The sequence below is a fragment of the Delphinus delphis genome, chromosome X (assembly GCF_949987515.2).
Source record: "Delphinus delphis chromosome X, mDelDel1.2, whole genome shotgun sequence".
NCBI lineage: Eukaryota > Metazoa > Chordata > Mammalia > Artiodactyla > Delphinidae > Delphinus > Delphinus delphis.
This window is the reverse complement of record NC_082704.1, coordinates 33,149,310-33,177,145: the sequence shown is the minus strand read 5'-3', so window position 1 is coordinate 33,177,145 and position 27,836 is coordinate 33,149,310. Positions and strand designations below refer to the sequence as shown.

The window sequence follows — 27,836 nt, the reverse complement described above, 5'->3', positions numbered from 1 at the left end:
ACAGAGGTAAAGATTCTGAGAGAAACGTTTGGTATTTGTACAGTTCTTGGTACAATATTATGGATACACAGCTGGTACAGATGTAGGGAAGATGTTACCACTTTCTGGGGGACAGCATATTTTTATGGAAAAGTTCAAGGTTTAGGAGTCGAATAGACATTATTATCTGATTCATAATCATTATACGATTACTGACTAACAACCTTGAGTTGTTACTTATTTGTTATTTATCCTCTCTGATATGTGTGATAAATGTTATTTATCCGCTCTGTTATAAGTGTGATAAATATTATTTATCCTCTCTGTTCCTTCATTTCCTTATTTTTCAAAAACAGAGATAATAACAACACTTCACATGGTTGTTATGTGAATTAAAATGAGATTACATATATAAAGCATTGAGCATGGAGTCTGACACATAGCAGACAATCAAAAACGTGTTAGTTCTTTTTCTTTTCTACTTTTTTTTTTACATCTTTATTGGAGTATAATTGCTTCACAATGGTGTGTTAGTTTCTGCTGTATAACAAAGTGAATCAGCTATACATAACATATATCCCCATATCCCCTCCCTCTTGAGCCTCGCTCCCACCCTCCCTATCCCACCCCTCTAGGTGGTCACAAAGCACCGAGCTGATCTCCCTGTGCTATGCGGCCGCTTCCCACTAGCTATCGGTTTTACATTCGGTAGAGTATATATGTCCATGCCACTCTCTCACTTCGTCCCAGATTACCCTTCCCCTTCCCCGTGCCCTCAAGTCCATTCTCTGCGTCTGTGTCTTTATTCTTATTTGGGGAGAAAATTTCTCATCCTTAAAAAGTGGCAGAGCGTTTGAGCTTAATCATAATATCATAGTGCCATCTGGTGACCATATAGAACTATTACATTATCTGCATCAGAGACTTCATTTCTGAAAAAGTTCTACCACATCTAAATGCCTGTCTTTAAGATGTCATCTCTAGTGTGTTCTGGCTTAGTATTGCAGGGACAGGGAATGAGGACTGTGCTTGAGGTCAGTTCTGCTGAGCTTGGAGATGCCTCCCCTGTCCGGGCATCCTGTCCTGTCAGGAGGAAGAGCTCAAGGAAAAAGGAGAGGAGTTTCCCTCCTAGCCTAACCCTAAAATGGGCAGATGACAAATTAAGTGTGGAAACAAGTGAAGGAAGTCTTCACATCCGTTCTGCTCTCAGGGATATGGTGGGAGGGAGGATGGTATCGTCTCCTGTTGGAAGGCCTGCCCTTGAACGATCTGGCCACTGTAGCTCTGGCCTTGAGTCCAATCTCAGAGGGGTTTCAAAATCATGTAACCCCTGATATCACACAAATACCCCTAAATATGGACTAGAAAAGGGCCCCCTCTCCATTCTACCAACCCCTCCCCCACCTGGATGAATACAGCCAAGGGCTCTGCATCCATCAGACTTAAGCCTGGGCTCCAGTTGCAGGAAGTACCCCTCCTCCCACCCCCACCTCTAACCGCTCGCAAAGGAGTCTCTGCAGACAGCCACTCTTGCCATCTCTCCTGTGCCACCAAATCGAGTCAAGACTGGTCAATTTATTAAACGTGAACTTTATTGTGGTTTGGATTATGTAAGGCAGTGTGGTGAAGGCACTGCAGAAGTTAGACTGAAAAACATGGTAGGAAAAGGAGCGAGCTAAGAAAACTACAAAATTTTTTAAATGATCGCGTGCTGGACTAGACTAAGTATACTACAACTATGTCATTTTATTCATCATTGCAGAAGCGTTGAAATATTCTAGGAGGTGGAGCTTGGGGGATGGGGAAAGGCTTCATGGAGGAGGTGGCATTTATGCTGGGCCTTGAAGGAGGGGTAGAATGTTGATAGAGGAGATGGAGGGAAGAACATTTCAGAATGGCTGACTCTAGAGAAAATTCTATAGAAGGACTGAAAAAACAAGAGGGCAAACAAACACCCCCAGGGAGTGAACGCTCCCAACTGGGAGAAAAGCCTGAGGGGTCTCAAGCCCCCCAGGTGGGGTCTTCAGTACCAATGATATTAGGAGGCACAGGACAACGGGCTTGTTTGTAAACCTAGCAGCAGCAGGAGGCTTCACATTTGCAGTCAGGGGCCCCAAACTGGCGAGACTCTGCTTGGATGGAGTCTCTCGTCCTTTTATCCTGCGTGGTCCTCATTCATCCTTCCTCTTGCCCGCTGACTGCCTGAACGGTAGTTCGTGCGCGCCCACGTGCGCGTGTGTGAGTGTAGGTGTGTGTGGATGCGTGGGGGACGGAGGCTTTGTCTCCCACTGCAGCTTCTTCCACTTTTCCCTCTTGTGGCACACAGCTGGCTTCCATGGAGCTGGAGCTCGGGCCCTTCCCACTGTCTGAGCCTCACGGAACTCCAGCTCTTGATTAAGCACCTAGGAAGCTTCCTCAACATGAAGGTAAAACCTACCGTGGGGGGTGACTTGGGTCAGGGCAGGACTACGCTTTCCAGAGGTGGTGGTTGGTGGTGGTGGTGATGGCGGTGCCGGCGGTAAGGGCTGGGGATGTATAAACAGGCTGTGGCTGCTGGGTAAAAGGCTGCTGGGACACCTGTAGTGTTCAGTCAGGAGCTGGGATGTCAGGCTAGACCTGCTTGGCCTTGATCACCCCTCCGCCTTCCTCAACATGCCCTACAGGGGAGACATTTTGGGCACCTGAAAACAGCTAAGACATCGGTAGGGTATCCAGGCTGTTGTCGTTGTCCTGCATGAATCTCACCCCCGGAAGCCCCAGAGATCTTTCCTTGGCCAACATCTGTCTGATCTCCAGATAGGACTGTCACCTCCCCCTGTCCAGCTGCTGGAGGTATATAGGTTATGTAGCTGCTTACGCTACGGATGGGGAGGTATGGGGAACTTATCAGAAGAAAGGCAAAGTTAATTACTGTGAATTTCTTTCTTTCAAAAGATTATGAATCCTAGATAAGATCTAGCATCTGACAGAAAATAAAAGGATGGGAGAGCTCTGTCAGGATTCCCTGGGGCTGGAGACTTAGAGCTCAGTGAGATCATCACTGGAAATAACCTTGAAGCTGATGTGGCCTTGTTTAACTTTGGCAGTTGGGCCACCCTTCTTACGCAGGTACAGGGACTTCAGATCACGGCAGTCACTGGGGTCAGCATCCAGAGTGACCTGCCCCAAGAACTGATCACAGAACTTTCGTCTGTTCCAGACCTGGAGAGACAAGTCAAGAAAGTGAAGATGAGCAACCCTCTGTAACATTGGACTTTGCCGAGTGGCATCTAGAACCTAATGCCGGGCTTTGAAAGGTCTGTGTAAAAACCAAGGGACTGTATTTCCTGATACCTCTCTGGCTAAGGGGAAAGTACCTCAAAGAGGAGAGATGAAAAGCCACCAGTCAGAGTTCAGAATCAACCTTGATCTATGAGATGGCCGCCGAAAGGCAGCTGGTCAGAAGCATTGTCAGAAAAATGGCCAAACCACAGTGCTCCATTCTGAGCAGCAGGGCGAGGGTCATGTGAATTGGCATATATGTCCCCACATGGGATTTACAGTACCTGTGTTAACATGTGTGTCTGCCAGCGTGCGGGCTTCTGCCCACAATGAAAGAACAGAGGAGAGGAGACTTAGGATGGAGATTCATGAGGAAGCCAGTGATTGTGCCTGGTGGGAGGTGTCTTCCAGTACAAAACAAACAGACAAAAAACCAGGATAGGGCTTCCCTGGTGGCGCAGTGGTTGAGAGTCCGCCTGCCGATGCAGGGGACACGGGTTCGTGCCCCGGTCCGGTAAAATCCCACATGCCGCGGAGCGGCTGGGCCCGTGGGCCATGGCCGCTGAGCCTGCGCGTCCGGAGCCTGTGTTCCGCAGCGGGAGAGGCCACAGCAGTGAGAGGCCCGCGTACCGCAAAAAAAAAACCCAAAACAAACAAACAAACAAAACAGGATAAGCCTTGCTCCGTATCCTAGACATCTGTGAGGCACTTGGGATCATCCAGTATCTGGTACTGAATATGAGCCACGTGAGGGTCCCTGTTCACATCCTTACCTGCACTATAATAGGAATGTCAGTGGTCCTTCTGTAGAAAATGGCCTGGGTGTCAAAAATGGCATGAACAGTATTCTTTTGGACAGGAGAACGGACTTCCTCCTTTCCACACTTGATGACCAAATATGGGTTTACAGCTGGAACAAAGTAACATTTATTTTTAACACAGTGATTAAAAGTCCTCTTTCTAGATAGTCAAGACACTATTTCACTAAGTCTATTCTGGGACTTTTAGCATCACACCTGGGTACTAGAATGACCTAGGACTTTGGTTCCTATTTCCCTTTTCTTTTCTATACTTTATATAGGGATATAGAAATGAATATTAGATAGGCCCTTGCCCCAAGACTTTTATATCCCATTTTCTCTTTTTTTAAATTGAAGTACAGTTGATTTACAACATGGTGTTAATTTCTGCTGTACAGCAAAGTGATTCAGTTATACACATATACATTCTTTTTAAAATATTCTTTTCCATTATGGTTTATCACAGGATATTGAATATAGTTCCCTGTGCTATAGAGTAGGCCCTTGTTGTTTATATATATCCCATTTTCCTACCACGGTTGACAGCCATTCTGACTTTTCTACACGGAAAACGCCACTGGAGAGAATCATGTGTGACCATCTTTTCTAACCATATATGCAATAAATGAAACTGATTTTGCTTTCCCAGACACCCCTGCAGTTCTTACTTTCATTGGCATACTTCTTCTCCAGGCCCTCGGCACTGTGCACTGTGATCTGGGTGACAACCTTGGGGTAGCCACGAGCCAGATTCCAGCAGGACATCTTGGGCATGTCCAGAGTCAGCTCCCTGGAACATCAAAAAGAAGACACGTCATCCATGACGAAGGCCCTTTGATGAGGAGATAGGCTCGCCAAAGCAGACCCTGTTGTTGAAAAACACGAAATGCCAAGTGACCTAGCCCATTCCTCCTCCGACATGGCTTATATTTTATGAGTATGTTTTCCTTTCCCCTTGCTTTAAGGCCCAGCAGATAAAGATCAGAGTAGGCAGGGCTGGGGTGAAAAGGTAGCTTTGGTGACCCAGCACTCAGAACATAATAGAGGAGCAGTGAGGAGTGCCAGCTGTTTAAGAGAAGAGTCAGCCAGAGAACAGAAGATAAAATATAAGTGGAAAAGCTTAGGCTATAGGCCTGTTCTCCTTAAATGGCAGCTCAAAGCGCTGAAGCTCTGACCTCCGCAGGGAACTTCTCACAACCCACACCACTTTGAGAAATCTTTCTCCTGCCATCACTGCAGTTAAATCTGACTTGCATAAGTTGTCCCTTTGAGTGTCCACCTAGGGGAAGAGGGCCAAGAGGGTTAGGACTGGAGGCAAAGCACAGAATGGGAGTTGGCAGGGCTGGCCAAGGAAACGGCACCTGAGCTGGACGGGCACTTCAGAGAAGATTCTCAAGAGAAACTCGCTGGTGCGGCCATGCTGGAACATAGTTGGGACAAGCACGTAGTTGCCCTTCTTCAGGTACTTGCTCAGAAACACGGTGCGCGTGTCAATGTAAGTGGAGGTCCCCGCACGCTCCTGGATGTACAGGTGGTGGAGGCGGAATTTGCGGTTCATCTCCACCTGGAAATGCAAGAGAAGGAGATGCTCCATTGGGCTCAGATCATAGTTTTTGCGTTTGAAGAGCCTAGCTCTTCTACTTTCTTTATCCCTCGACCTTCCTTAATTCCCCTAACCCCAAGCCGTCCTAATTTTGACACTGTTTGCCATCATTCTCTCTGCTCCAAAGGCCCATTCTTACCTTGAAGAGCTCAAAGCCGATGATGTAATTGTCGGGTCTTCCCATGCGGCGGTAAGTGCGCAGGTCTTTTTGCTGCAGAGACATGATGACCTTGTGCCCATCCTCGGGCACAGTGAAGATGTACTAAGGGAAAGAGGCCAGCAAGGAGCTTAGTTAGCACTTCTGTTTCAGATGAGCCAGCTCAAATTTCAGGGAAGAAAACTCTACCTTGCGAAGCAGAGACCTGGGTCATGTTCTGGGCTTCGCCATTGACTTGCTAAATGCAGATCCTAATGTTTGCTTCTCCCTATGGCATTCAGCATGTGTTGAGAGAGCCAACTTCATACCTAGGCCTTTGATGCCAAAGGGGGTATGCTTTGTTTTAATAAGTTCTTGGTAGGATCTTGGGTTTTTTAAAATTGTCCCCTTGTGGGCTTCCCTGGTGGCACAGTGGTTAAGAATCCGCCTGCCAATGCAGGGGACACGGGTTCGAGCCCTGGTCTGGGAATATCCCACATGCCATGGAGCAACTGGGCCCGCGTGCCACAACTACTGAGCCTGCGCTCTAGAGCCCGCGAGCCACAACTACTGAAGCCCGCGTGCCTAGAGCCCGTGCTCCGCAACAAGAGATGCCACCGCGATGAGAAGCCCGCGCACCACAAAGAAGAGTAGCCCCAGCTCGCCGCAGCTAGAGAAAGCCCGCACACAGCAACGAAGACCCAACGCAGCCGAAAATAAATAAATACATAGAAATTTTTTAAATCTTATAAACTGTCCCCTTGTTTTTAAAAGCTGTACACAGGAAAATTTGAGAATCGACAAAGACAGAAAGCATCCTTGCTTGACTTAACCTGACACTGCAGCATTCCCCAAGGCTAGCCTCCTATTGCCAGCCCAGATGTGTGACTTGTGGAAGGGGCCGGATCCATTTCCTTGGTGAATTGATGCTTTGCTATCACCATTTTAAGGATGCCGCAGTCCTTTTCTAGAGACTTCCCAAACATCATCTGCGGAATCATGGTGCCATTGGGAAGTAAGACTAAAAGACATCAGATTTCTCTCGCTCTCCCCCAAACCTCCCACCAAGAAACAGGAAACAGATACTTTTTTTTTTAATGACCCAGGGAACAGTGTATTATAATAAAAGTTGTAATGTCTAAAAAAAAAAAAAGAAAAAGAAAAGAAACAGGAAGCAGATGCAGAAACATGCGCTCACGAGGCCCCCGTCAGTTCATCCTGCACAGACACTTAAACAGTGAAGCCAAAAAGCCCATTTCCCCAGTTTGGTATATGTTCCTGATAGTTAAAGCATTTCTAGGGCTGTAAATGAAGGGGGGTGGCAATAGGAGCTTTCTTTTCTTTAGGGGCAATTAAGGTGGAAGGAATGGAGAAAACTATGAGTTAAGTAAATCAGCCCACCAGCTTTAGTATCCTTCAAAGTGGCTGGCCAATGAAGCTCATGGAAAGAAAAGACACACTCGTGTAAGGCTGCAATACAGTCAGAAGTCTTGTCTCCTGTGGTTAGCTCATCAGCACATTTGCAGATAAAACCATCAAGGTTATTATAGGTTCAGGCTTTGGATGTTCGGATTTTTTGCTTTGGGGAGTGCCTGGGCTTGACCTCTAATGTGTCATCTGGAATAGCATTGTAATGGGAGATGGATGGAACGGGATCGTTGACAGGGTAGCGATTCAAATCCTGAGAAGAATGACCTGGTATTCTAGATGAGAAAAGGGAGGCCTAATGATGGGGTTCAGAAGAATCACCTGCATGAGAAAGAGGACACATATAGTACATGCGTACCCAAGAGAGCAATTAGGCAGTAAAGAAATGAAAAGAATTGAGAAAACGTCAGGGAGCAGGTCCTTTCTCTCTAATGTGGGACCATCACAAGGAAGCAGGGAGTGTCAAAGCATACCCAGCAATATGGTCAGGAGAGAGGCAGCCAGAGGAGATGGCTTGGATTTGATAATGTCACCAAGTCACGTCTCTACAAAGAGACACAGTCTGCTTTACAGGCATCTGAGCCAATCCCTACGCATCTTGGTTGATGAATATTACACAATAGCTGCAAATGGGAGAACTGATGTCAAAGAAGTACTCCAAGGTGAGACCTGGCTTCCTATTGCCTTGATAACTTGAAGGCAAAGAAAAAGAATTTGATTTAAACCTGGGGATTCTGCAGGAAGGTATCACGGTTGTTATAGCAGCCTCCTGAACGGTTCATCAGCGGGTCATCATCCACAGTCCAGCATCCCACCACCGACTCCAGCTCCTTGCGGCCAAAAATAGGGTTGTTCACATTGCGGCAGACATTCAGTTCGTGGAAGTTGCGGCAAAAGTCCTCCAGGCTCATCCTGAATGGAAGGAAAGAGATGAAGATGATACTTAATACCTACCCCTGCAGTTCCATGTGGAAGCCCCAATTCCCTTTAGCACAGAAAACCTCTACTCACCAAAACTCTCCATCATCAGACATAACAAGCCCCAGGTTCTTGCGATCTGCTGCAGTCAGTTGCTGCCACTCTTCAGAACTAAAGGCAAATGAACAAAGGGATAAGCCATTATGTTTGCCATTGACTTCCTACAGTAAGCAGATGCCAAAGGAACAGAATACATGAGGACTGGGACGGTTTTGTCTCACCACCAGCTAAGTCACAGGCCCCATGTCCGAGAAGGACCCACAGATGTCACTAAGTATTGACAGCCCACTAGCAGTCTGGAGGGATGGGATTGGGAGAACGTATAGGGCTTTGGGGATGCAGCAATCAAAGTGGAAAGCCACTCACATCTCACTCCAGGGCCCACTCCATTCTTGTCTTCCCAAGGGGTTCCTCAGACGAATCATGTACAGCTTCTCCGTACTGAAGACCTCCACGAGTCTTTCTCCAAGACGAATCTTGCGAATATCAGTCATGGTGTACGTATGGCCCTTCAGTAGACCCCAATCAGTTTCAACTTCTTGTTCCTCCTGATTGGGAAACTGAGAGCAAAGAAAGACACATAAGGGCACAAGAATTGGGACATCCAAGGCTTGGCTCTTCCTCTTCTTTGACTGGTTTACCCGAGTATGGTTGAAACTAGTTCTCTTATGCAGATAGAAATTTGATCCTGCCGCCTAACTTGACACAAAGCAAGCCAAGGAAAGGAAATAAAGAATTTAATATAACAACTCAAACAATTCAAACGACCCACGGTAGTACATTGATGTGAAGAGCATTGAAATTTGTTGGGGTTGGGGTTGGTTAATTCTTTGAGCAAACAGCTATAACTGCCACACCCAGGAGCAGAGGCAGGAGGAATCATTTAGCAGAGACTATTTCCATCAGCTCGGATGCTACATCGGCCTCCAGCGGGATGACTGGTACAAAAGGAAAATAGGTTAAAGCTCCTTAGCCTCTGCGCCAGGGCTCAGTGCCTATCGTTAGCTTTCCGAGTTTCATAATGACTTGTCCTGGATCTCCAGGGTAAGGGTGATGTTCTCCACTAAATGTCACGGTCTCCTCTGCCGGAAGTGAGCGAAGAGTGGTTTTGGTGAGTACAAACCTCAATGGAGCAACAGATCAGACCTCCTTTGGTAAATGTTTTGTACAGTTCTCCAAACAGCTTGTACTTCTCCTCAACGAGCTCAGTGTATCTTCCCTTCTGCATGTCAACAGTTTCAGCCAATGTGCCAGTGAAGTCCACGATGATATCAGTAGTGGTCAGACCATCGAGGGCTTCATAACACCCAAGCAGCCTGGGGGCAAATATGCAAAGTTATCTTTGTAAAAGTATTTTTCCAGGTCAAGGACATCTTGTCCCCCCAAGTTAAAACAGTCCTTGCCCAGCCAGCCTTTACTGGCTAGCTTTCCTCTAGGTACAAAATGAGAGATATTTTGAGAATATAGTCACATTTCTAGGTTTAGGCTATGTTATCTAGGACGGTCCATGCAGAAACTTCTTTCTACAGGTAAATATTAGACATGGAGAGAATCTGCGGCCATAATGCCATGTGATCTGTAGATCAGCAGCAGGAAGAGGGCACCTGGGAGCAGTAAGGGCTTAATGGAAACTGGGACAGCTGATTTCTTTCTCATCTAGAATTAGGGAGGGCCATTCCCAGGTGCAAAGCAATGCCTTGGATCTGATTGATATCCTACCCAATTTAAAGCCCAAGGCTAAGCTGGGAGAGCATGAGTTCCCAAGGATGAATGTGACCTTCCTTTCCTTGTGTAGCCTGACCGCTGACTGGCCAACCCCCCTCCTTACTTGGCATAAGCTTTTTCCAACAGAGCATTCCAAAACTCATTCATGGAGGTGGAGAAGGAGAAAACGAGATCTCCATTGATGGTGGGCAGCAAGTCATCAATCACCACCTCGGTCCATTCTCCAAAATGCCAGAAACGGAAGCGAAATATCCCAGCATATTTATCTAGTTTTCGAGGGTCCCATTCCTGTTCCTTATGGTTGGGAATTGTCTGGAAGTATAAGAACATTCAATCAACTGTTATTCACCAGACCATATCCAAATATTGAGATTACAATTGACTTCTGACAAATCCCATGTGGCGACAGGAAGCACACCAAATACATTTGGTTTGGGTCTAGGTAGGAAGTCCCTGGTAGGGCATTTTTTTCTGCAATTTTTGCTCCCCCAGTTCAGTTTTGCTGAGGATAGTATTACCATGCTTGCCCTGAATACACACAGGGTGACTGGGGGCAGCAAGTTATGGGTTAAATTATTTACCACAGTTAATCTACAAACTCGATCATGAGAAACTGTCTACACAAACATATTCGTGGTTGCATACTTAACCACATAAACAAAGGCATTTTAAAAAGCAAAATCAATCAAAACACAAGGTCCCCTGTGGTTTCAGTTTTCAAAGGTTCATCCTAGAGAGTTCGTGCAGATTCTATAGACTATAGATTTTATTCACACCTTGAATAAAATTATATTTGGGAAAGTCTCCTTTTTAAATACAATTACACATTCATCTTCGAAAATTGTTATTTTCTGAAGAAAATGCTCTAATTTTTCCCAGGTCAACACTTCATTGCCTTGAACTCTGCCTAAATGCCAAAGGGATTTTTGTACTCTTATAATTTATTGGAACCTTTTCAAGGATCTAGTTCCACCTTTCTCACCTTTTCTTTTGTTCACATCTGTCAGTGACTTCCTGGCCCCCAGTGGCTTTTTACCCCAGTAGGTACTGAGAATGCAAGTATGCAGAGCTACTGAGTCAAAGTACTGCAAGTGACAAAAGATCACCTAATATGTGCGACAAAGCAAATAGAGTAAAATGTTAATGGTAGAATCTAGGTGAGTAAATGGGTGTTGACTGTAAAATTCTTTCAACTTTCTGTATTTGTGAAAATTCTCATAATAAAATTGAGGGAAATCACCTTCAATCATGAATACTTCTGACTTCAGGGATTAAACAATCTGAGACAGTTACGAGCTGACTTTTCCTAAAGTTACTAAAGAAGACAAGAAGGTGGAAACCGAGGGAGGTCGGTACCTTTGTCCAGTGAGACTCCTGAACAGCCAGACAGGAAAACGCAGAGACCATTGGCTTGTGCCCCAGTCTCCCTTGGGTCAGCTGGTGGTTACTGATATTGCCCACAATCAGACGGGGGTCATCGCAGATGTCCTGTGGATACAACAGTTGGTTCTAAGAGCCTGGGAAGTGTTCCCCACAGGTCAGTGTGAGCCCAGCTAGGCAGGACAGACTTCACAGATGAGGTAAGGTGGAAAGATTACCAGGACTTCCACAGGTAGGAGAAAGGAAAGGTTGGGGGGTTGTGGAAACAAACACAAAGCAGTAGCTCATCAAGACACAGGAAAAAGGGTCACGTGGGAAGGCGGCAGGAGAAATGGAAGGAGAGGATGCGACTGAGACAGGATGAGACGTGCTGGTGGGAGCCCTCAGACATAGCTATCATTGAGGTTTAGAGAGTTTTCACTGCAGCAGTGAGTTTGTAAAGAGAGAACGAGGGATTAGCACATTACATTCTGAACCTATTTGTCAGGATGAGATTTTCTGAAGCGCCTGTGCTCAGATGGGTGATTGCACTTAAAAGACAAGGCCTGAGAGAGGTGGACATTAATGCTTCTCCCTCTCCAGAAAAATGAGTTAGGAGACCTTATACATGAAGCCCTTTCCTAACATAAAGCAAAGGCAACAGCGGTGTCCACGCAACAAGATTTCCCCACATCTTTGGATGAATACAGATGGCAGCAGCACTAACAGCAGGTGGTAATAGACCGCGTCTAGGAGCACTTCAACAGATACTCTTTTCCCACAGGGGATGTTCAGAACCTGGACAGAGTGGAGCAAGTATTTGTTTGAGGCGTATGTGTGTGTCTTTCCCCAACATATCATTAGCTGTGCCATTCCCACTGCAAGTAGGAAAATGAGGCCCAAATAATACAATTCCAGCACAATGTAATGGAGGAATTTTCAAAGTATAATCAGTGCCTAAAGGAAGGATCCCCAAAATTTCCCTGGTGGTAGACAAAATAATTTGAATAGTGGTGGTAATGTTCACGCTGAAGGCTTAAGAATGACTAGAGTTAGCAGTTGGACAAGGGAGAGGGATGGAGGCGTAAGGAGTAGAGAGACAGTCATGGACAGAGGTATAGTCACATACATGACACCACATAATTGAAGACACGTTTGCGTGACTCAGAGTATCAGCCCTTGCAGAGTTCAAAGGCAGGAAATACCAATGAAGTCTTGGGTAGATGGAGACAGCTTCGTGGAGGAGGCCGTTGGCCAGTACCTTGACATTTTGCTTACCCAGCAGAAATAAATCCTAGTCTCAAATGGAAAGAAAATCTAGACATATATCCTTTAAAAAATTATTAAATAGAGACAGCTATATTTTTCTGGTTCTCAAACCTCTTTTTTTTAATGGACATAATTCTCCTTGATGAAGGGTCTGGTCTACAGAATGAAACATTCCATATATTCTTTAAAAGCCAAAATAACTCTGGAAAGGAATAGGCATTCTGGGCAAGGACAAGTCCAAACTGAAGATTAATTGGTCATTCCTTTGCCAAAAGGAGAGTTAGGTGGGTTGCCGTCAGCTTTGGTTTTCTGGTCTTTTTTTTTTTTTTTTTAGATGCATGTCTGGTGTCTCATTACTTTTTTGTCTTAGTAGAAGACTTCTATCTTACTAAATTTTTTCATGCGTTGGGAGCTGCCTGTTTTTTCATTTATTGAACATAAAGCAGGTGTGTTGGGTGGATTCAGTCCTGATATCCTTTCTCTTCTGATTGTTTCTTTGCCCTTTCTAAGATGAGACGAAATACAGTTTTTCCTTTCTGAGTCAGGCGTTACCATTTTATTTGTAGCAAGATGTAAAGTTATACAGTGATTTCTGGGACTTAGATGATGCATATAATAGTTTCCAAGCATGAAAAAACAATAAAGTGAACATTGATATGTGGAAAAGTGTGTTTTTAGATTATTGAGGCAAATTATTTGCTGGTTTTATGTAGAGTTATTAGTGGTTGGAGTTACATAAGTGTCTTGATTTTCCGCAAGGCTTTAATTCACAGCAGGGATCTAGGCTCAGCAAACACTTTTGGCATGTCAACTTCTATTTAAGACCTAAAGGATCATGTAAATAAGCAAAAAGACATGGAAACAGAACTCAAATTGAGGAACTGGATAATTATTCTCCTGTCGACTAACGTGAATGTGATTTTATATATATATATATATATATAGTGTGTGTGTGTGTGTGTGTGTGTGTGTGTGTGTGTGTGTAAAGCTGTGTGTAATCATGGGAGAATATACATTTGGGCAAAAAAAACACCTTATTTTCCATTTCCTCTCATAAACTGGCCCATGCCCCAGTTTTACTTCACCACTCTTCATACATGATAGATGGCTATTTAACAATGTGTTTTTAAAAATGAGTTAACAGTCCATAGACTGTCAAACCTGGAAGGAATTTAGAGACTATTTTGTCAACCTGTTTATTTCACAAATGAGGAAACAGGCACAGAGAAGGGCAGTAACTTGCCTCTCCTGTCATTTAGCTAGTTAGTAGACCTAGGACTAAAGTTTTAGGTTCTTCAGTTACAGAAGGAACCTCTAGACATCAGCTGGTTCATCCTTTTGCCTTTAAGTTGATCAATGGTCACCATGCAAAGGATAATACCGTGAAGCTCTTCAGGGGTGGAGATGCAACTCATTGTCTCAGTCATCCATCCCAGTGTTTTATGTCTCTTTGCTTAATGCTCACCTAAAAGCTCTCCATCATTCTGGAAGACTGGCTTAACTCATGTCTTAGCTTTTGGTTCTAGGCTAGATATCACCAATGTGCTTTAATCTCCTCAGTTTCATCCACTAAATATGAATCAAACTCTTATGTATGTCAGCACCGTGATGTGAAGCACGGGAGAACATTTTTATTAAGCCACATTTTTTTTTTACCTCTTTAAGGAAGTGAAAGACTAGAAATAGCTAAGGAGGTAGAAAGGGCAACGGGTAATGAGCCAATGCAAATCTAACAGCCAAATGGACTTTTTGGTGACAAATTTGAAAACAATGAAATGGATATTTATTGAATTTTCCCCTAGATTTAGACAACTGGCTATAATTCCTGCAGGGGTGAGGAAGCAAGGCTGGAGACATTTTCCTGTAAGTCAAAGCTGGGATGCAGAGTGCAGATGGGACATTTCAGCCCAAGCTCTGCTGAAATGGTAGGGAGTGGAGTTGGAGGAGAAGTCACACCTCACATAGTCACATATTTGGGTGGCTTGAGAGGTAGGGAAGATTGCTGAACCTCTAATGGTTCCCAGCTGTGTTGGCCTAGTCGATGTGATCCTTAAACTGGGCTGTTTGTCAAGGCAAAATAATTTCTTGGGGGAAAACACACAACTAGGAAGTCAAGCACCAAGAGTAAATCCAGGAATGGTCTCTGCAGACCCCTATCCCTGAGCCAAAGCCTTCTACTGATACAAGCAAAGCAGCATCTCTAGGAAGTATGTTCTCTTAGCTGAGCATTGAGAGATCCTCCTATTGTCCTTACCTCATCTCCTTTCCCAGAGACCTCTGGGTGGGGGGAGGGAGGCATACAGTTATAAGCCTTGGAGCCCCATGCATGTCACTCTATGTGGCTCTCTTCGCACCTACCACATCCACATATTTAGCAATTTTTTTTTTTACACAGGTGAAATTTGCTGACAATAAACATTGAGGTCCAGGGTAAACCTCAAGAACCACAGTAAAATGAAAGGCTGCCTAGAAAACCAGCAGCCGGAAGAGTGGAGGTATTTCAAAAGTGCTATGGGCAGTCTAGCAGTCCCATGGGGATGAGGACAGTGTGGACACTTACAAGTGAGGCCAGCCCTGCAGTAGGTACATTAGGACTAAGTCCAAGGCTCTAAGTCGTCCCAGAAGGCCCAGGGCTGCCATCCAGGGCCTGAGGGCTTTAACAGCTAGTCCAAGCAACCATTATCTTATCCTTAGAAAATCGTACCATCTCCAGACACGGCATTTATAGGTGGACCTCGGCTCAGGGACCGATGTTGAACCACCTGCACAAGGAGTCAACTTTACTTGCTGGGGAGTTTTGCTTCTGCATGACGATCTTGTCATTGGTAAAACATTCTCTTCCTTCCTAACCCCTCCAAGGAAAACTCAATATGGAACCATAGAATAATATCTTAAGCCCAACTTCCACTTCCAAACTGGACAAGCAAGTCACTACAGAATTATCTTCTTCTTTAAACCTTCAGACTTCTGCAAGGGGACTCCAGGTGTAAATCCCAAACTGCTTTATTGGGAAAAATGTATATATCTGTGCAATGGAATACAGTTCAGCGATAAAAAGAAACATACATGCTGCCACATGGATGGTCCTTGAAAATCATGCTAACCTAAAGAAGCCAGTTACTTTTATGATTCCATTTTAAGTGAAATGTCCAGAATAAGCGAATCTAGACAGAAACCGAAAGTACATTACTGGTTGCCTGCGACTGGGGGGAGGAGGGGTTTACTCCCTGCAAATGTGTACAAGGGGTTGTATTGGGATGATGCAACTGGTCTAAAACTGGATTGTGGGGATGTTTGCACAACTCGGTAAATTTATTTTAAAAAATCATTGCTTTGTATACTTAAAGCAGCTGAATTTTATGGTGTATAAATTGTACTTCGATAAAGCTGCTAGCGTTTTTTAAATTCAGAATCTAAAATAAATAGGACAGATGGCAAGAGTATTGGCCTATTCAACTCTTTTCGATTGTGTCAACAGAGAAAAACACTTAGGACCATTCACGTGGAGGCACATGATCTCTGGGAAGAAAAAGAAATTCATGAACAGTCTAGGCCAAAACTACTCTACAGAGGTGTCCCATTCAGCTGGGTGCTGGAAATTTCTATTAGCACAAAGAGAGAAATATTTCCTCCTTTAACGGGGTCCCTCATATGCAATCTTTCTCTGCTTCTAATGTCCCCTCTCAACCGATCCCTCCCATTCCTCCCACCTTTGCTTTAATCCAGAACCTCATCGGCCTCTTCTCACCCAAGGTAGTGAAAAGACCTGGGCAAGGGCCATGGTAGTGGAGGCTGAACTCAGAACTTGACCAGGAGAGCTGCCAGATCTTGTGCAGGTGCCCTGGCTTCCTCCACAGCTGGCCGTGCAATCCCCGAAAGGCCTTGCTCCATTTTAGCAGGAGAAGAGCTGTGTCTGACTCGAAGACACGATTGTAGCTGGGTACGACTCAGTCAGGAAAAAAGCCAGAGGCGGGTAGGAGGGGAGAGTCGCTGGAGAAGAGATTTTCTGTGGGAATTCGGTGGCTAGATTTCAGCCTAAAAATCCTACCTGCCGTCTTAGGATCACACTGTAACTCAGGGGAACTCAGCTCTTAGAATCTGCTAAGGCTTTATATGTTGAAGGTCCAGGAGGACAGGTATCAGGCAATATAGCTGTGTACCCAGGAAGCTAGGCCAGTAGCTGGGGTCCTTGGACCAATGGAGGTGTTAAGGGGAAGGATCTTCCTCTGAAAGGTATGGGCAGATGAAGTGGCACCGAACAATTGCAAAACACTCTCATAATCCCTGCCTATCTAAAGCGGCTCCTTAGGGTGCAGCAGGGAAGTGGCAAGTGGGAAGAGGGGAGCTCGATCCTGCCCTGGGATGGTGGCGCTGGACCGCAGTTGGTTGGTTTGATTAGTGGTGTTTACAGACACGGAGGCTTTGCAACCCAGGAGGGAAAGAGACAGAAAATATCTGGTTAATCGTGCTTCTTCCATTTTAGAGACTTCAGAAACGAACCCTGTTTGAGTAGGGGGCGAGGTGGCATGCCAAGGGGCAAGATGTCTGTAAGCTTCCCCGCAGATGAGGATCTCAACCTTGCCAATGAGGCAGGTGAGTCCAACGACCCATCTGGTCTTCCTGAGCCAATTTAGAGAGGCCGTCTCTTGGCTTTCCTGATGGGAGGCCAGAGAACTTTGACGTGGTTCTTGCCCCTAGGCTTGGCCTCCACTCTGGCTGGAGAGGAATCTCCGGCTTTTAGAAGAGACTCAGATGGTGGTCCGGAACCTTGTTTTTCCCCCTACTCCCCACAAGAGTCCCCCACCCCAACTGCTCCAATCCACCATGATCTCCTTTTCTTCAAAACCCTCTATGGTTTACTGGCTATATGCCTGAAAATAGCATTTCCTCTGTGGAGCAGTAATTTCTTATTTAACTCTTCGATAGCTCGATATCCATCTCGTCAGCTGGAATGGGAATCCCTCACCCCAGGCCTCGTCTGTATCTTGCACAGAGGCTGGCATAGAGTAAGCGCTCGATGAATGCTTCTCAACTGACTCTCTCTTTGGGCCTAATTAAGACTAAGCTCAGAGTATGCTCTCAAAAGGGAGAGTCTGGATCAATTAATGGGTGCATCAATACAGCATCAACGCAGTGAGGGGGAATGTGAGAACTTACTGGAGGGAAGCTACCTATTTTACCAAAAGAGACACAAGCAAATCTATCTCCCTGACGTGGCAGCACGGTAGAGTAAAAACTAATACAGGCTTTGGAGTCAAACCTGGATTCAAATCCCAGCTTGTTAGTAGTCTGACCCTGGGAAAATTCTTACCTTCCCTCTGAGACACAGTTTCCTCATCAATAAAATGAACATAGTATCTACCTTTATTTTTCACACCAGGATAAAAGAATTACATCAAAGTGGTTTTTAAAGATACCTACCTTACTAAGCTATAGCAAATTAGGATGAAATGAAAAAATGTATAGAAAACTCCAAACACAGTATCTGGGCCCATCGTAGGCATGCCCTAAATGCTTCTGCCTTGTTCTACCCCATTCACTCTCTCTTTCTGACACTCCCTCACCTTGGAAGGGGTATCGCTTGCCTCAGAGGCAAGATGGATTATTGCAGTGGTTACTAAGTTTTTTTCCTTCCCTGCTAATTCATCTAGGACTCAATCCACAGAATTTGGAAGATGAAGGCAAAGGACAAAGGACGGAGCCAAGATGGGGGAGGGAGGATGTGTCTAAATCCGGGCCAATACAGGAAGCACTGTCGGCTTGGTTCACATCAGGAGAATGGCTTCATGTTGGCTTGCGATTTTACTGCCCGTCAGATCTCCTGCCACCTCGTCCAGGACCTCACCCCCATCCATTATTCCTTCTTTCTTCTGTGTCTTTAACCTCTCCTTTACTATTTCCTCCTTAGCCTATACATATGTTCAAGTCTGTCCTATTTGTAAAAGACACCCTCCCCCAGAAAACCTCCCTCGATTCCCTGCCTTCTTTTCAGCTACTTCTGCCCTATCGATCTCCTTTCTTTCATAGCCAACCATCAACAAAGAGTGGCGGCCCTCATTATCACCATCCATTCAGAAGAGTGGCTCCCAAGCAGCATATTTCTATTTTCTCCATGCATTTGTTTTCCAGATTTGTATTGCAGGTCAGTGATCTACAGGGATGTCAACGACTGGAGGCACAGAAACTGAGCAGCAGTGTCATCTTCCTTCTGATGGAGAGAACTTCTGCAACACTTATATTCTCAGCGACTATCATACTTTATGGGCAAAAATGGAGACATGCCCTCTGAGTCACATAGAAAACAAGAGCCTTGACGCGACCCATGTATCTTGGCACCCCCTGGTGGCAACCTACATAAACCGAAGTAGCTCTTGTAAGAACTCCCTTCAGGAGTTCAAGCTGTGGAAATTGTTCATTGAAGAAAGCGAACCTTGAGTTGCTGACTGAGATGGTTAATAGTGCATAGAAAAGGTACATCGTGAAATAGGATCAGAAGGTTTTCAGGATATGGTGAAAGTCCAAGAATTTGCATTTCATAACAGCCCTTGGTGGCTTATATACCTGGTCACCCACTTTGGGAAGGAGCTCAGGTTGAATATCCTTCTATCTAGTCATACCCTTTAGATATAACCAGATTACTGTTTATTCTCCAGATTCCAACATCCTATCATTTTGTACATTGACCTCCCACTCATATAGGACTTGTAAAGGGCTTCTGAGACTTGCTTTAGAGACACAACATACAGATGTTCCACAGAGAACCATAGTAACTATGAATAGGCGGTGAAAGATACACGATCCTACTTGGATCCCACTTTGCTAATTGTGGGAGAATACAGACGATGGTATCCAAAGAGCAGCAAAGAAGTCTCCCTCCCCCAATTCAAACTCCATCTTGTTGAGTTTACTTCATTTATGCTCACCATATAAGTCTTTCTCTTCAATGGTCTGAGATTATCTTGAAGTTGCTGTCATAGGTAACTCAGTAAAGAAACAAGAGTATAGTTGCTTTCTGAGTTACCGTATTTACTCAAATGAACTTCCAAAAGAAAACAAGCATGGTATATCTCTTTTTTGTTCTTTCTAAATTACTAAATCTGATAAAATGTGACTAAAATTCAAGATTCCTCAAGTTAGAGCCAGAAGCAAAAATCCATAAAACTTCCCATTTTAGAGCTGTCTGCTGGGAATTCTTAGGGCAGTGAAAATATTCGGATACTATAATTATGGTTATATGTCATTATACATTTGTCCAAACCCATAGAATGTACAACACTAGGAGTGAACTCTAATGTAAATTCTGAACTTTGTGTGATTATGATGTGTCAGTGTAAATTCACCAGTTGTAACAGAGGTACCACGCTGAGAGGGGGCATTTGATAATGGGAGAGGCTCTGTATGTCTGGGGGCAGGGAATACATGGGAAATCTCTATATCTTCCTCTTTAATTTTGCTGTGCTCTAAAAATATAAAAAGGATATTATGCTATAAAAAAATAAATAAAGTTGTCTGCTAAACGGGTCTATACGCAGTGGGCTGTGTGAGTGAAGTAGTGGACCAAGTAGACTTATGATGAAAGAGATCAAGAGGGAAACAGAAATTGAAACAACAAAGTTACCTGGGGACGTTTCCACACCACCTTCCCAGGAAGCAGTCGGTTGTAGAAAAGTGAATCATTCTCAGGCAAAAAGGTTGGATCACAGAAAAGTCTACCATCCCTGATGCATTCCTGCTTCAGTTCCTGGTACTTCTGGTTTTTGAAGAGCTTCAGAGGAGGACCCATAATGTCAAACTATGTCTAGAATGAGAAAATTGTTGTTATTGAAGGAAGAAGTTCTCAAGTCTTTTAAAGATTCCCTGAGATTAGACAAACAGTTGTCATCCCAGTGATTTATTCCCAGAGCTGGGCACCTCAGTTTTAGCTTTAAAGGAAAAGTCACCATTTTCAGGGAAAGAAGGGCCCAGAGTCTGCAGCAAATCGTTTGGGGGTTGGGATAAGGCATCTAAACCATTTCTGGGTCTCAGTTTCCTCATCTGCCAAATGGGGTAATATGGGCCTTAACAATCTTATTGGAAAAATAGATAATAAACGTTAAGATTGCTAGTTAAACGTGAGTCATCATAATTTAAAGGGCAATCTTCCATCTTCCACTGGCAGGGAGGAGTTCAAGCACAGAAAAATTCTAAATTTGAAGAGAAAGGGGTATAATCGCTTTACTACATTCAGAATAATTTGGTGCCCTGAAGGGCCACACACTTTGTGCTTGAGGAGAGAAGCAGCCCCTTTCACTTCTAACAAGCCCTTTTACACAATTCCTTCCCTTTTATCATTAAAGAGGTTTGCGTTTTTATTACTGGCCAGGAAGACTAATGCAAGAAACAGAGCTCAGCAGATGGCCTCCGAAGACAAGGAAAGATAGAAAGATTGTATGTGTCTGTCTTCTTCAAAGTGTAGTGTGCAATCATCGGCCCACTATAAAAGGCAGACTCCGAAATTCAGTTACACCAATTAGGTGGATTCTTATCCCATGTCAATACACTGTTGCTTTCTTTTCTTAAAAAAAAAAACACAACGAAACAACTCTCACATGGCTATACAGAGAATTAATATAGTGGCTCTTCAGGCAATGTCTATCAGAGTGGCCCACACTCAAATGCCCCGACAACTGGTTTTTATGAGGATAATTTGAAAGGTAAATTTGATTTTAAACAGCTTTGGGGTGATAATAGGGTTTTCAATGACTTTGCTTGATTCACAAAGATAGATTTGTAATGATTTTAATGATCTTCTGATGACAGTCAATGGTAAATAGAAGGGTGCTGTAAAATCTATATGCACCAAGTGTATCAAAAATAGATTTTAAGGATAACGGTGTCTATATTCTATGATTACATGAGGGTTGAAACAAAAAATCTGGCTAAGGTCAGAGTGTCTGCTAAAAACTGGATGAAATTTGAAAAAAAAGGCTAATTAATTAGCACTTTAAAGAATATCTGTGTAGGTAACACAGATCAAAACTCAGTTAATAATGAGGCAGTTGCTAGTTTATAAAAAGTGTAATATTAATCAGACCTGTCTACTATCTTACTTCCTGTTCCTTTAGTATTACATTGAAATGCCTTACCGGTAAAGAAGTCTCCCCATTTGAAAACCATAAAAAAATTTAATTCGATGTTATTTGCAACCTACAATATATGTAAACAAACTTACCCTTTCTCTGAATCCAAGGAATAAGAAGCTGAAAATAACCAGTTTTTCCATAGCCTTGTTTATTGGCAATTGTTTTTCAAATGGAAGGCTACAGGAAACTGCAAGTACTGAAATGCTTTCAGTCATCAGATTTAAGTCTGTCCACGGGTTTTAAATATTAACGTGTATTTCACTGTGTTTGAAGTCGTGGACAGTATCAGTAATAGTTTTCCATTAAGCAGCATCAGAGCCAATCTGAATGTATGCCCAGGCTCCTTTCTGGGGCCTTTTACAAATGGACCCCAATTTTTACATGTGCTCAAACTTACAACAAATCCTACTGTGCCTCTTGCTTTTCCTGGAAGGTTGGGTGGATTGCCAGAGGCCGGGGACTGCAAATGGGGGATCGTCTGGGACAATTAGGATATTTAGTTTCCCAGAGCCTCCTAGTTCCTGAACATTTTGGATAAGTGAGCATTTCCTGTTCTTGGGAAGGCCCGCTGCTGCTGCCAGTCTACCTTGTTACCTAGTCAAATGGAGAGGCAGGCAAGGAGCCTGCAAAGGGAATCCCTATTATATAAAGAGGCCTGTCTACAGATAGAAACAGCATCAATTGAGAAGAAAATCAAGTTTGATTTTCAAAACCGGTATGATTCCAGTCGACTTTATCAGAGACAGAATGTACAGCTGGGGCAGATAATTCAAGCTTTTCGGGTGAGGGCACACGCATTTTGGGGGCACACAGAAAATAAGGAATAGCGAGCAATAGCCTCAACTTTGACAGGCATTCGTTAGAGCACAATTGCAGTCCCACGCCCCGTCGGACTTGCAGAGTAGAATTGCCCCCGATTTCTGACTAGGTAGCAGAAAACTATATTCCATTTGCTGTGACCTTGGTGTCTTTGTGCCTCAATTTTCTCAACAGGGGAGTGGGGTTATTTATCTTGCCCTCCTTACACTGTGGCTCTCCCTAATGAGATGGTTAGTGTACAGGTGTTTCGAATAAGCAGAAAGGGCTCCATAAGTGCACTGCCTGGCACAGAGCTAGGTACCCAGCCACTGTTCAGGAAATATTTGTGGAATGGATGAATGTCTTATGTAGAAAATGAATGTTTATGTAGCAATTGATTGTTTGAAGGGTGCATTTCAGCTCATGTTCTCTTCATGGCAGCCACGTTCTGTAGATGTTATCTGTGCCCTTCATTTTGTATCTCCAGAAACGGCAGCTCAGACAAGGGGCAGCTAGAAAATGGTGGAGCAGACTCAAAGCCTGGTCTGTGTTAACACCCGATTTAGTGTACAGCTTTCTATCACACCACACTGCTTCTTTTGCTCACTGCCTTCTTAAAGAAGGGATTTTTTTTTTTAGCTCAAATGAGGAAAACCCTCCAAAGCAAACATGATACCTAACTTGGAGGCATTCTGCCTAGAATTCATTGCCGTGGTAGATATTGAAAAGGTTCTTTATTTCCATGGTTTGATGAGCATGGGAGAATCCAAACACTTCACATCTCAGGGTTCAATCAGTTAAGTCTCAGAAAACTTTTGGAAACTCAGAAATTTGTCTTGGGTTTGTCATCAACAACTTGCCCTGTCAGGGTATAGGAGAGTGGAGAAGGGAATGTTCCTTCTTTGCTATCTTACTGTACCCAGCTGTGAAGACAAGAGAGCCTTTAGGTTAAAGACCACATATAGGAAAGTCAGTAAACAGAAGCAAAGCTGGGGTTTTGAGTATCAACCAAAGAAGGCCTCCAGCTAACAAAGGGAACATGCACATTTAAGAAGGGGGACCTTGTGTCCTGAGGGCTAGTATTATGGGTGGTTGGGTGAAAAAGAGTGTGGAGTTTTGTATTGAGACAATGGTCTTAAGAAGTACTGTTTGAGTGGGGATCCTTCATCCAGAGAGAATGAAGAAGGCCGTGTGAACCAAAGCTAGTGGGAGGGGTGGCTCCAGGGTGTGGTGAGTTAGGAGTTGCCAGGGAAAGTTGAGGGAGCCTGCCACGTGGAACACGAGGCCACAGTTAGGAGAGGGGGCTTTTGCTACTCACCGGACTAGAAAGTTTGGGAAGCTGGACAAAGTCTTAAGAGGAAAATCACTTGTTCTTTGCCTGTGGGTCAGCCCTAGAGTAGAAACCAGATTTTGCTCTTAAAAATGAAATCTGCCTCAGTTTACTCAAGAGAATTATGATCTGATAAGAGGAAATCCGGTCTGTGGTTTACAACCTGCTTTCCACTGCGGTGAGTGGGAGGGCAGGGGACGGCATTTAAGGGGAAGAGAGGGAAAGAACAGGGCCCCCGAGAGTGTTGTTCCTGGCTGGTTTCTCCTTTTCCCCAGTTTCCCCCTTGTATTCTACTTGGGGCAAAATCGGACGTCAAAGCAATTGGGAGTTTGCAGAGCAAAGTGAATACAGAAGACTTAACTCTGCCCCGGCATGACGTAGCAGCCACTTTCACCACAATCGGGGGTCTCTATCCTCACCCCTGGGGGTGGTGTGAGGAGAGAAATGGGGCTTGGAGAAGGAGAAGTAATCAAAATTCAGCATCCACATTTTACCCAGAGAAGAGTTGCTTTCCACGTCTACACAGGTAGAAGCATGGCCACACCTTAGAGAATGCATCTACCAAGGAACGTATGGTTCTTCAGATTCAAATTGTTGGCCAGATATTCTGAGGTCCGAAAGGGACCACAAAAGTCCTCTGATCCAGCCTTATATAGAACACATCTACTCTGCCCAGAGAGAAGACCCTGTTCAAAGAAATTCCAAGAAAAAGAGTGCACAATTCCCTTTAATTCCATTGTTGCAGAACTCTATCAAAAAATGAAAAGCAATTCAAAATCATGAAAAGAGCACACATAGTCAGGAGATCCAGTCCCAAATACCATCATTTAGTGTAGATAACATCTCTGTCCCTCAGTTTCCCCATAAGAGCAATGGGAATAAAATGGCTGCCCCATATACACCTCAGGGTGTTATTGGGGAGATCTAACAAAATTAGGAATGTGAACATGCTTTTTAACTATTAAGGTTAAGACCAATATAGGGCAGTAGTATTAGGAAGCGCTCGTTCTAAGCAAGTTAAATCCCTTTTCTGTCCTTAGTGGAAAATGAGGAGATTTGATCACATACTTTAAGTAAGACACACACAAACATGTGAAAGACCAATATAAAATGGCCCCTCTGCCATTCAGTACCTCCTCTCTCTTCCACCTCTCCATTTTGGCTGACTTGCTCCACTACCCCTTTTATTTTTCCCTCTTGGCTGGAATAAGCCCATCCTATAAGTCTAATTTTATAGCCCTGTGAAAATCTAATTCCAGTTTTTCTAGAATGTTACATTGGATGGACTCTTAGAGATAGATCACTTAGTCCAATTCCTTGCTTTTACAGAAAGGTGAAGGGACTTGTCCAAGGTTGCACAGTTAGTGACAGAGCTAGCGCTAATACCTGGACCTCCTGACTCGTTTTACCACAATTAAAAAAAAAACAGCTGGGGGAGCATGCCAACACAAAACCTCAAGACATTGCTTTTGAAAATTCTTATTGTCCTCTTCTTACAAGAATGCACTTAGGAGTTTTGTTTTTGAATTGCTGTCAGAAGGTGAGATGATTTCAAATCAAGGCTAATCAAAGAAACACTGTTTTGGGGTCACAAAGGGGCTTTTTCTGCTTTTAATTTAGGGACTGAAAACTCCCAAGGATACGGAAAGCCTGCTTTTTAACCTATTCCTGACTACACAAGTGTTTAGACTTCTGCCTCGCCTGCTAAGGACTCTAAGGATAAATAAAGAATGCTATTCAAATCCAAAGTATTCATAAACGCACATGCGCGTCTGTGCACACACACTCACATACACACAAACTGCAAGAGGAATGCAAGTTAATTAGCCGTCCCCTGTAGAATCTTTTCCTAAATTCCTTCAGACTATAAAATGTCCTTAATTTCACAACAAATATTAGCAAATGAGGCATTAGTCAAATTTCAATAAAAACATTAATTACAAACCAGGATGCTTTATCCTGAAGCCAGAAGTGACTGTCAGGATGGCAGAATTTGTTTAATTTTCCTATGTGCTTGTCACCATATTTCAAGCTCCAAATCCTCAGAACCAATTTTTAAGTGCAATGCTCCAATCCTTTTGCCACCGCGTTCTCACCCCAGCCTGCTCTGGTCAAGTAGTCCAGCTAAGCCCCCAGAACAATGTAGTTGCGGTAGGGACGGATAGAGCCCCCAGCTGCAAATCTAAGTTTACACCAATGCAAGAATCAGAGAAAAACAAAACCAGGCCAGCCAGGGGCTGATCATGAAATAGCCAAGATCAACCTGTCACCAGGACAGGAAGATCCCGGCTCTGCAGACAGGACAGACTCTGTTGCCATTCCCTCCTGTGCAACAGTGTACCACCTATGGACCCCACTTCCAGGGCTTAAAGACCTTTTGCACACAGTGTGGCTCCAAGATTCTGCCTGCATTTCAACAATTTGTCTACAATTGCGGGTCAGCAGAAGCTAGAATAAAGCCCTGAAAATGGGGATTCTCCCCCCCTCACACTCGCCTCCCAGGTTTGTCCTTCCTTACCAGTTATTTTAAGTAACAGGAGACCAAAAAACAAAACAAAACAAAACCCTAGCAGATATCACCAGAAAAGTCTCATGGCCAGACAACCACAATTACCCCTTGCCCCCCCCCAAATAAGCAATCCAAAATTCCATTAGTTTTGAAGTTTCCAAACTGCTATTACGCACACACATTCTATCCAGACAAACCATAAAATGATAGCTGTGGAGTTTACCTATAAAGTGCAAGTTCCTTCATTTCATTTAGACTCTAAGTTATCCAGCAAATAAAATTGCAGGATGAGTTTGCGAATGTCCTCTCTCCTCACCTGAGTTATCCAAGGAGCCTTGTTGCTGCTGCTGCTGCTGCCGCCGCTGCCGCTGCCGCTGCTCTTAGCCAGGTAACCCCTACAAAGTCTGTTCAGTCAGTGCGGCTGAACAAAGATTCTGGCTTTCTTAACCTGAAAACTATTTGGGCTGTACCAAGCTCTGCTCACAGGGGGAGGTGCCTTGCAGAAAATTCAGGAGCCTTTGCCCCGCCTAGCAGTCAGAAACTGATCCAGAGTCATGAGGAAAATCTGGAAAGCACCCCTACCAGATGTGCAGACGGGATGCCCACTCCAGACCCACCCACCAGCAAACTGAAAAACCCAGGAAAACACGTTCCAAAGCTCTTTCTGTTCCAAGGAGAAATAGGACTTTTCAGGGAGGGGTCTGAGAGATTTCTGACTTTTCTGTCCCAGAGTTAATAGTGCAGACCTGAGCATGACTCGAGAGAGGACGTGGAGAGAAAACTCTTGAAGCGCTGGCAGAGTTCTTGTGGGCTCGGCCCTGTACACGGATCTACACTGGTGATGAGGACTTCAGCGAGTGGGTGGGTGTGAAAGAGGAGACGGTGGGGCACAGGCAAGAAAAGGTTGCTTCGTGAAGCAACAGGTTACATCTGGCCAAGGGCAGAGAGAAGGGAGCAGTAAGAGGAAAGTGAATGGAGTTTGATTGCACGGCAGCTGTAAGAAACCTAATTTCTAGCAATGGGGCTGTGAAGAGTCTGCCTGGCGATGTTAGGTGAAAAGCAGAACACGTAACTGGGTGTGCGCTGAACAGCCGACCAAGGGGCTTCAGCGAGATACTCAGACCCCTGGGAATACTATGCCACACCCCCATCACGGTCCTGTTCCCTGAGACATTCCCTGGGACACAGTTCCAGGGACTAGATTCTCAAGTCGTTTTTTTTGTTTCAATTTTCAGAAACGGTGAGGACTCCCATGGTCTCATTCCCCAGCTCTCCCAACCAATGTGGTGGTAACCTTTGACCTGAAATTACCACCCTCTGCCCCATCCCTGCGCCAAATCTGCTGCTGGCTAGTTGAGGAGAGAGACAGAGGGAGAGAAAGAGAGACTTAGAAGGAAAAGAAGTGTGCTTGCCCTACTCACCGGCCCCAATATTTTCATGAAACAGATCTGAGCAGTTCTCTTAACTCTGATCTCTACGACCTCCTCCTTGGCACTGCACCACAACTCCCTCTGTGCCTTCTCGCCCTCTATGCCAAGA

At 44.5% G+C, this 27,836-nt stretch overlaps 1 protein-coding gene across 2 annotated transcripts; it reads right to left on the bottom strand.

The window, feature by feature from the left end:
- Window positions 1-1,561: 1,561 nt before the first annotated feature.
- Window positions 1,562-26,702, bottom strand: CAPN6 (calpain 6). Of its 2 annotated transcripts, none has more exons than XM_060002836.1 (13): window positions 26,614-26,702; window positions 20,157-20,336; window positions 11,267-11,398; window positions 10,014-10,222; window positions 9,309-9,501; window positions 8,552-8,745; window positions 8,219-8,296; window positions 7,933-8,119; window positions 5,783-5,905; window positions 5,402-5,604; window positions 4,709-4,830; window positions 4,014-4,150; window positions 1,562-3,180 (listed from the first exon to the last, which is right to left on the bottom strand). In XM_060002836.1, exons 2-13 carry the CDS (start codon window positions 20,319-20,321, stop codon window positions 2,998-3,000), a joined length of 1,926 nt encoding a protein of 641 aa, XP_059858819.1. In that variant the 5' UTR covers window positions 20,322-20,336; window positions 26,614-26,702; the 3' UTR covers window positions 1,562-2,997. The 2 variants fall into 2 exon arrangements, with proteins under 2 accessions (XP_059858819.1, XP_059858818.1); XM_060002835.1 differs by lacking the exon at window positions 26,614-26,702 and adding an exon at window positions 26,521-26,602.
- Between the last annotated feature and the right edge of the window lie 1,134 nt (window positions 26,703-27,836).

Excerpts from the sequence above, each read along its gene's own strand:
- CAPN6 (XM_060002836.1), bottom strand. The coding sequence starts at position 20,321 with ATGGGTCCTCCTCTGAAGCTCTTCAAAAACCAGAAGTACCAGGAACTG. Across the intron at positions 10,223-11,266 it reads AGGAGTCTCACTGGACAAAG|ACAATTCCCAACCATAAGGA; the intron begins GTACCGACCTCC and ends TTATACTTCCAG. Across the intron at positions 8,120-8,218 it reads TCTGATGATGGAGAGTTTTG|GATGAGCCTGGAGGACTTTT; the intron begins GTGAGTAGAGGT and ends CCTTCCATTCAG.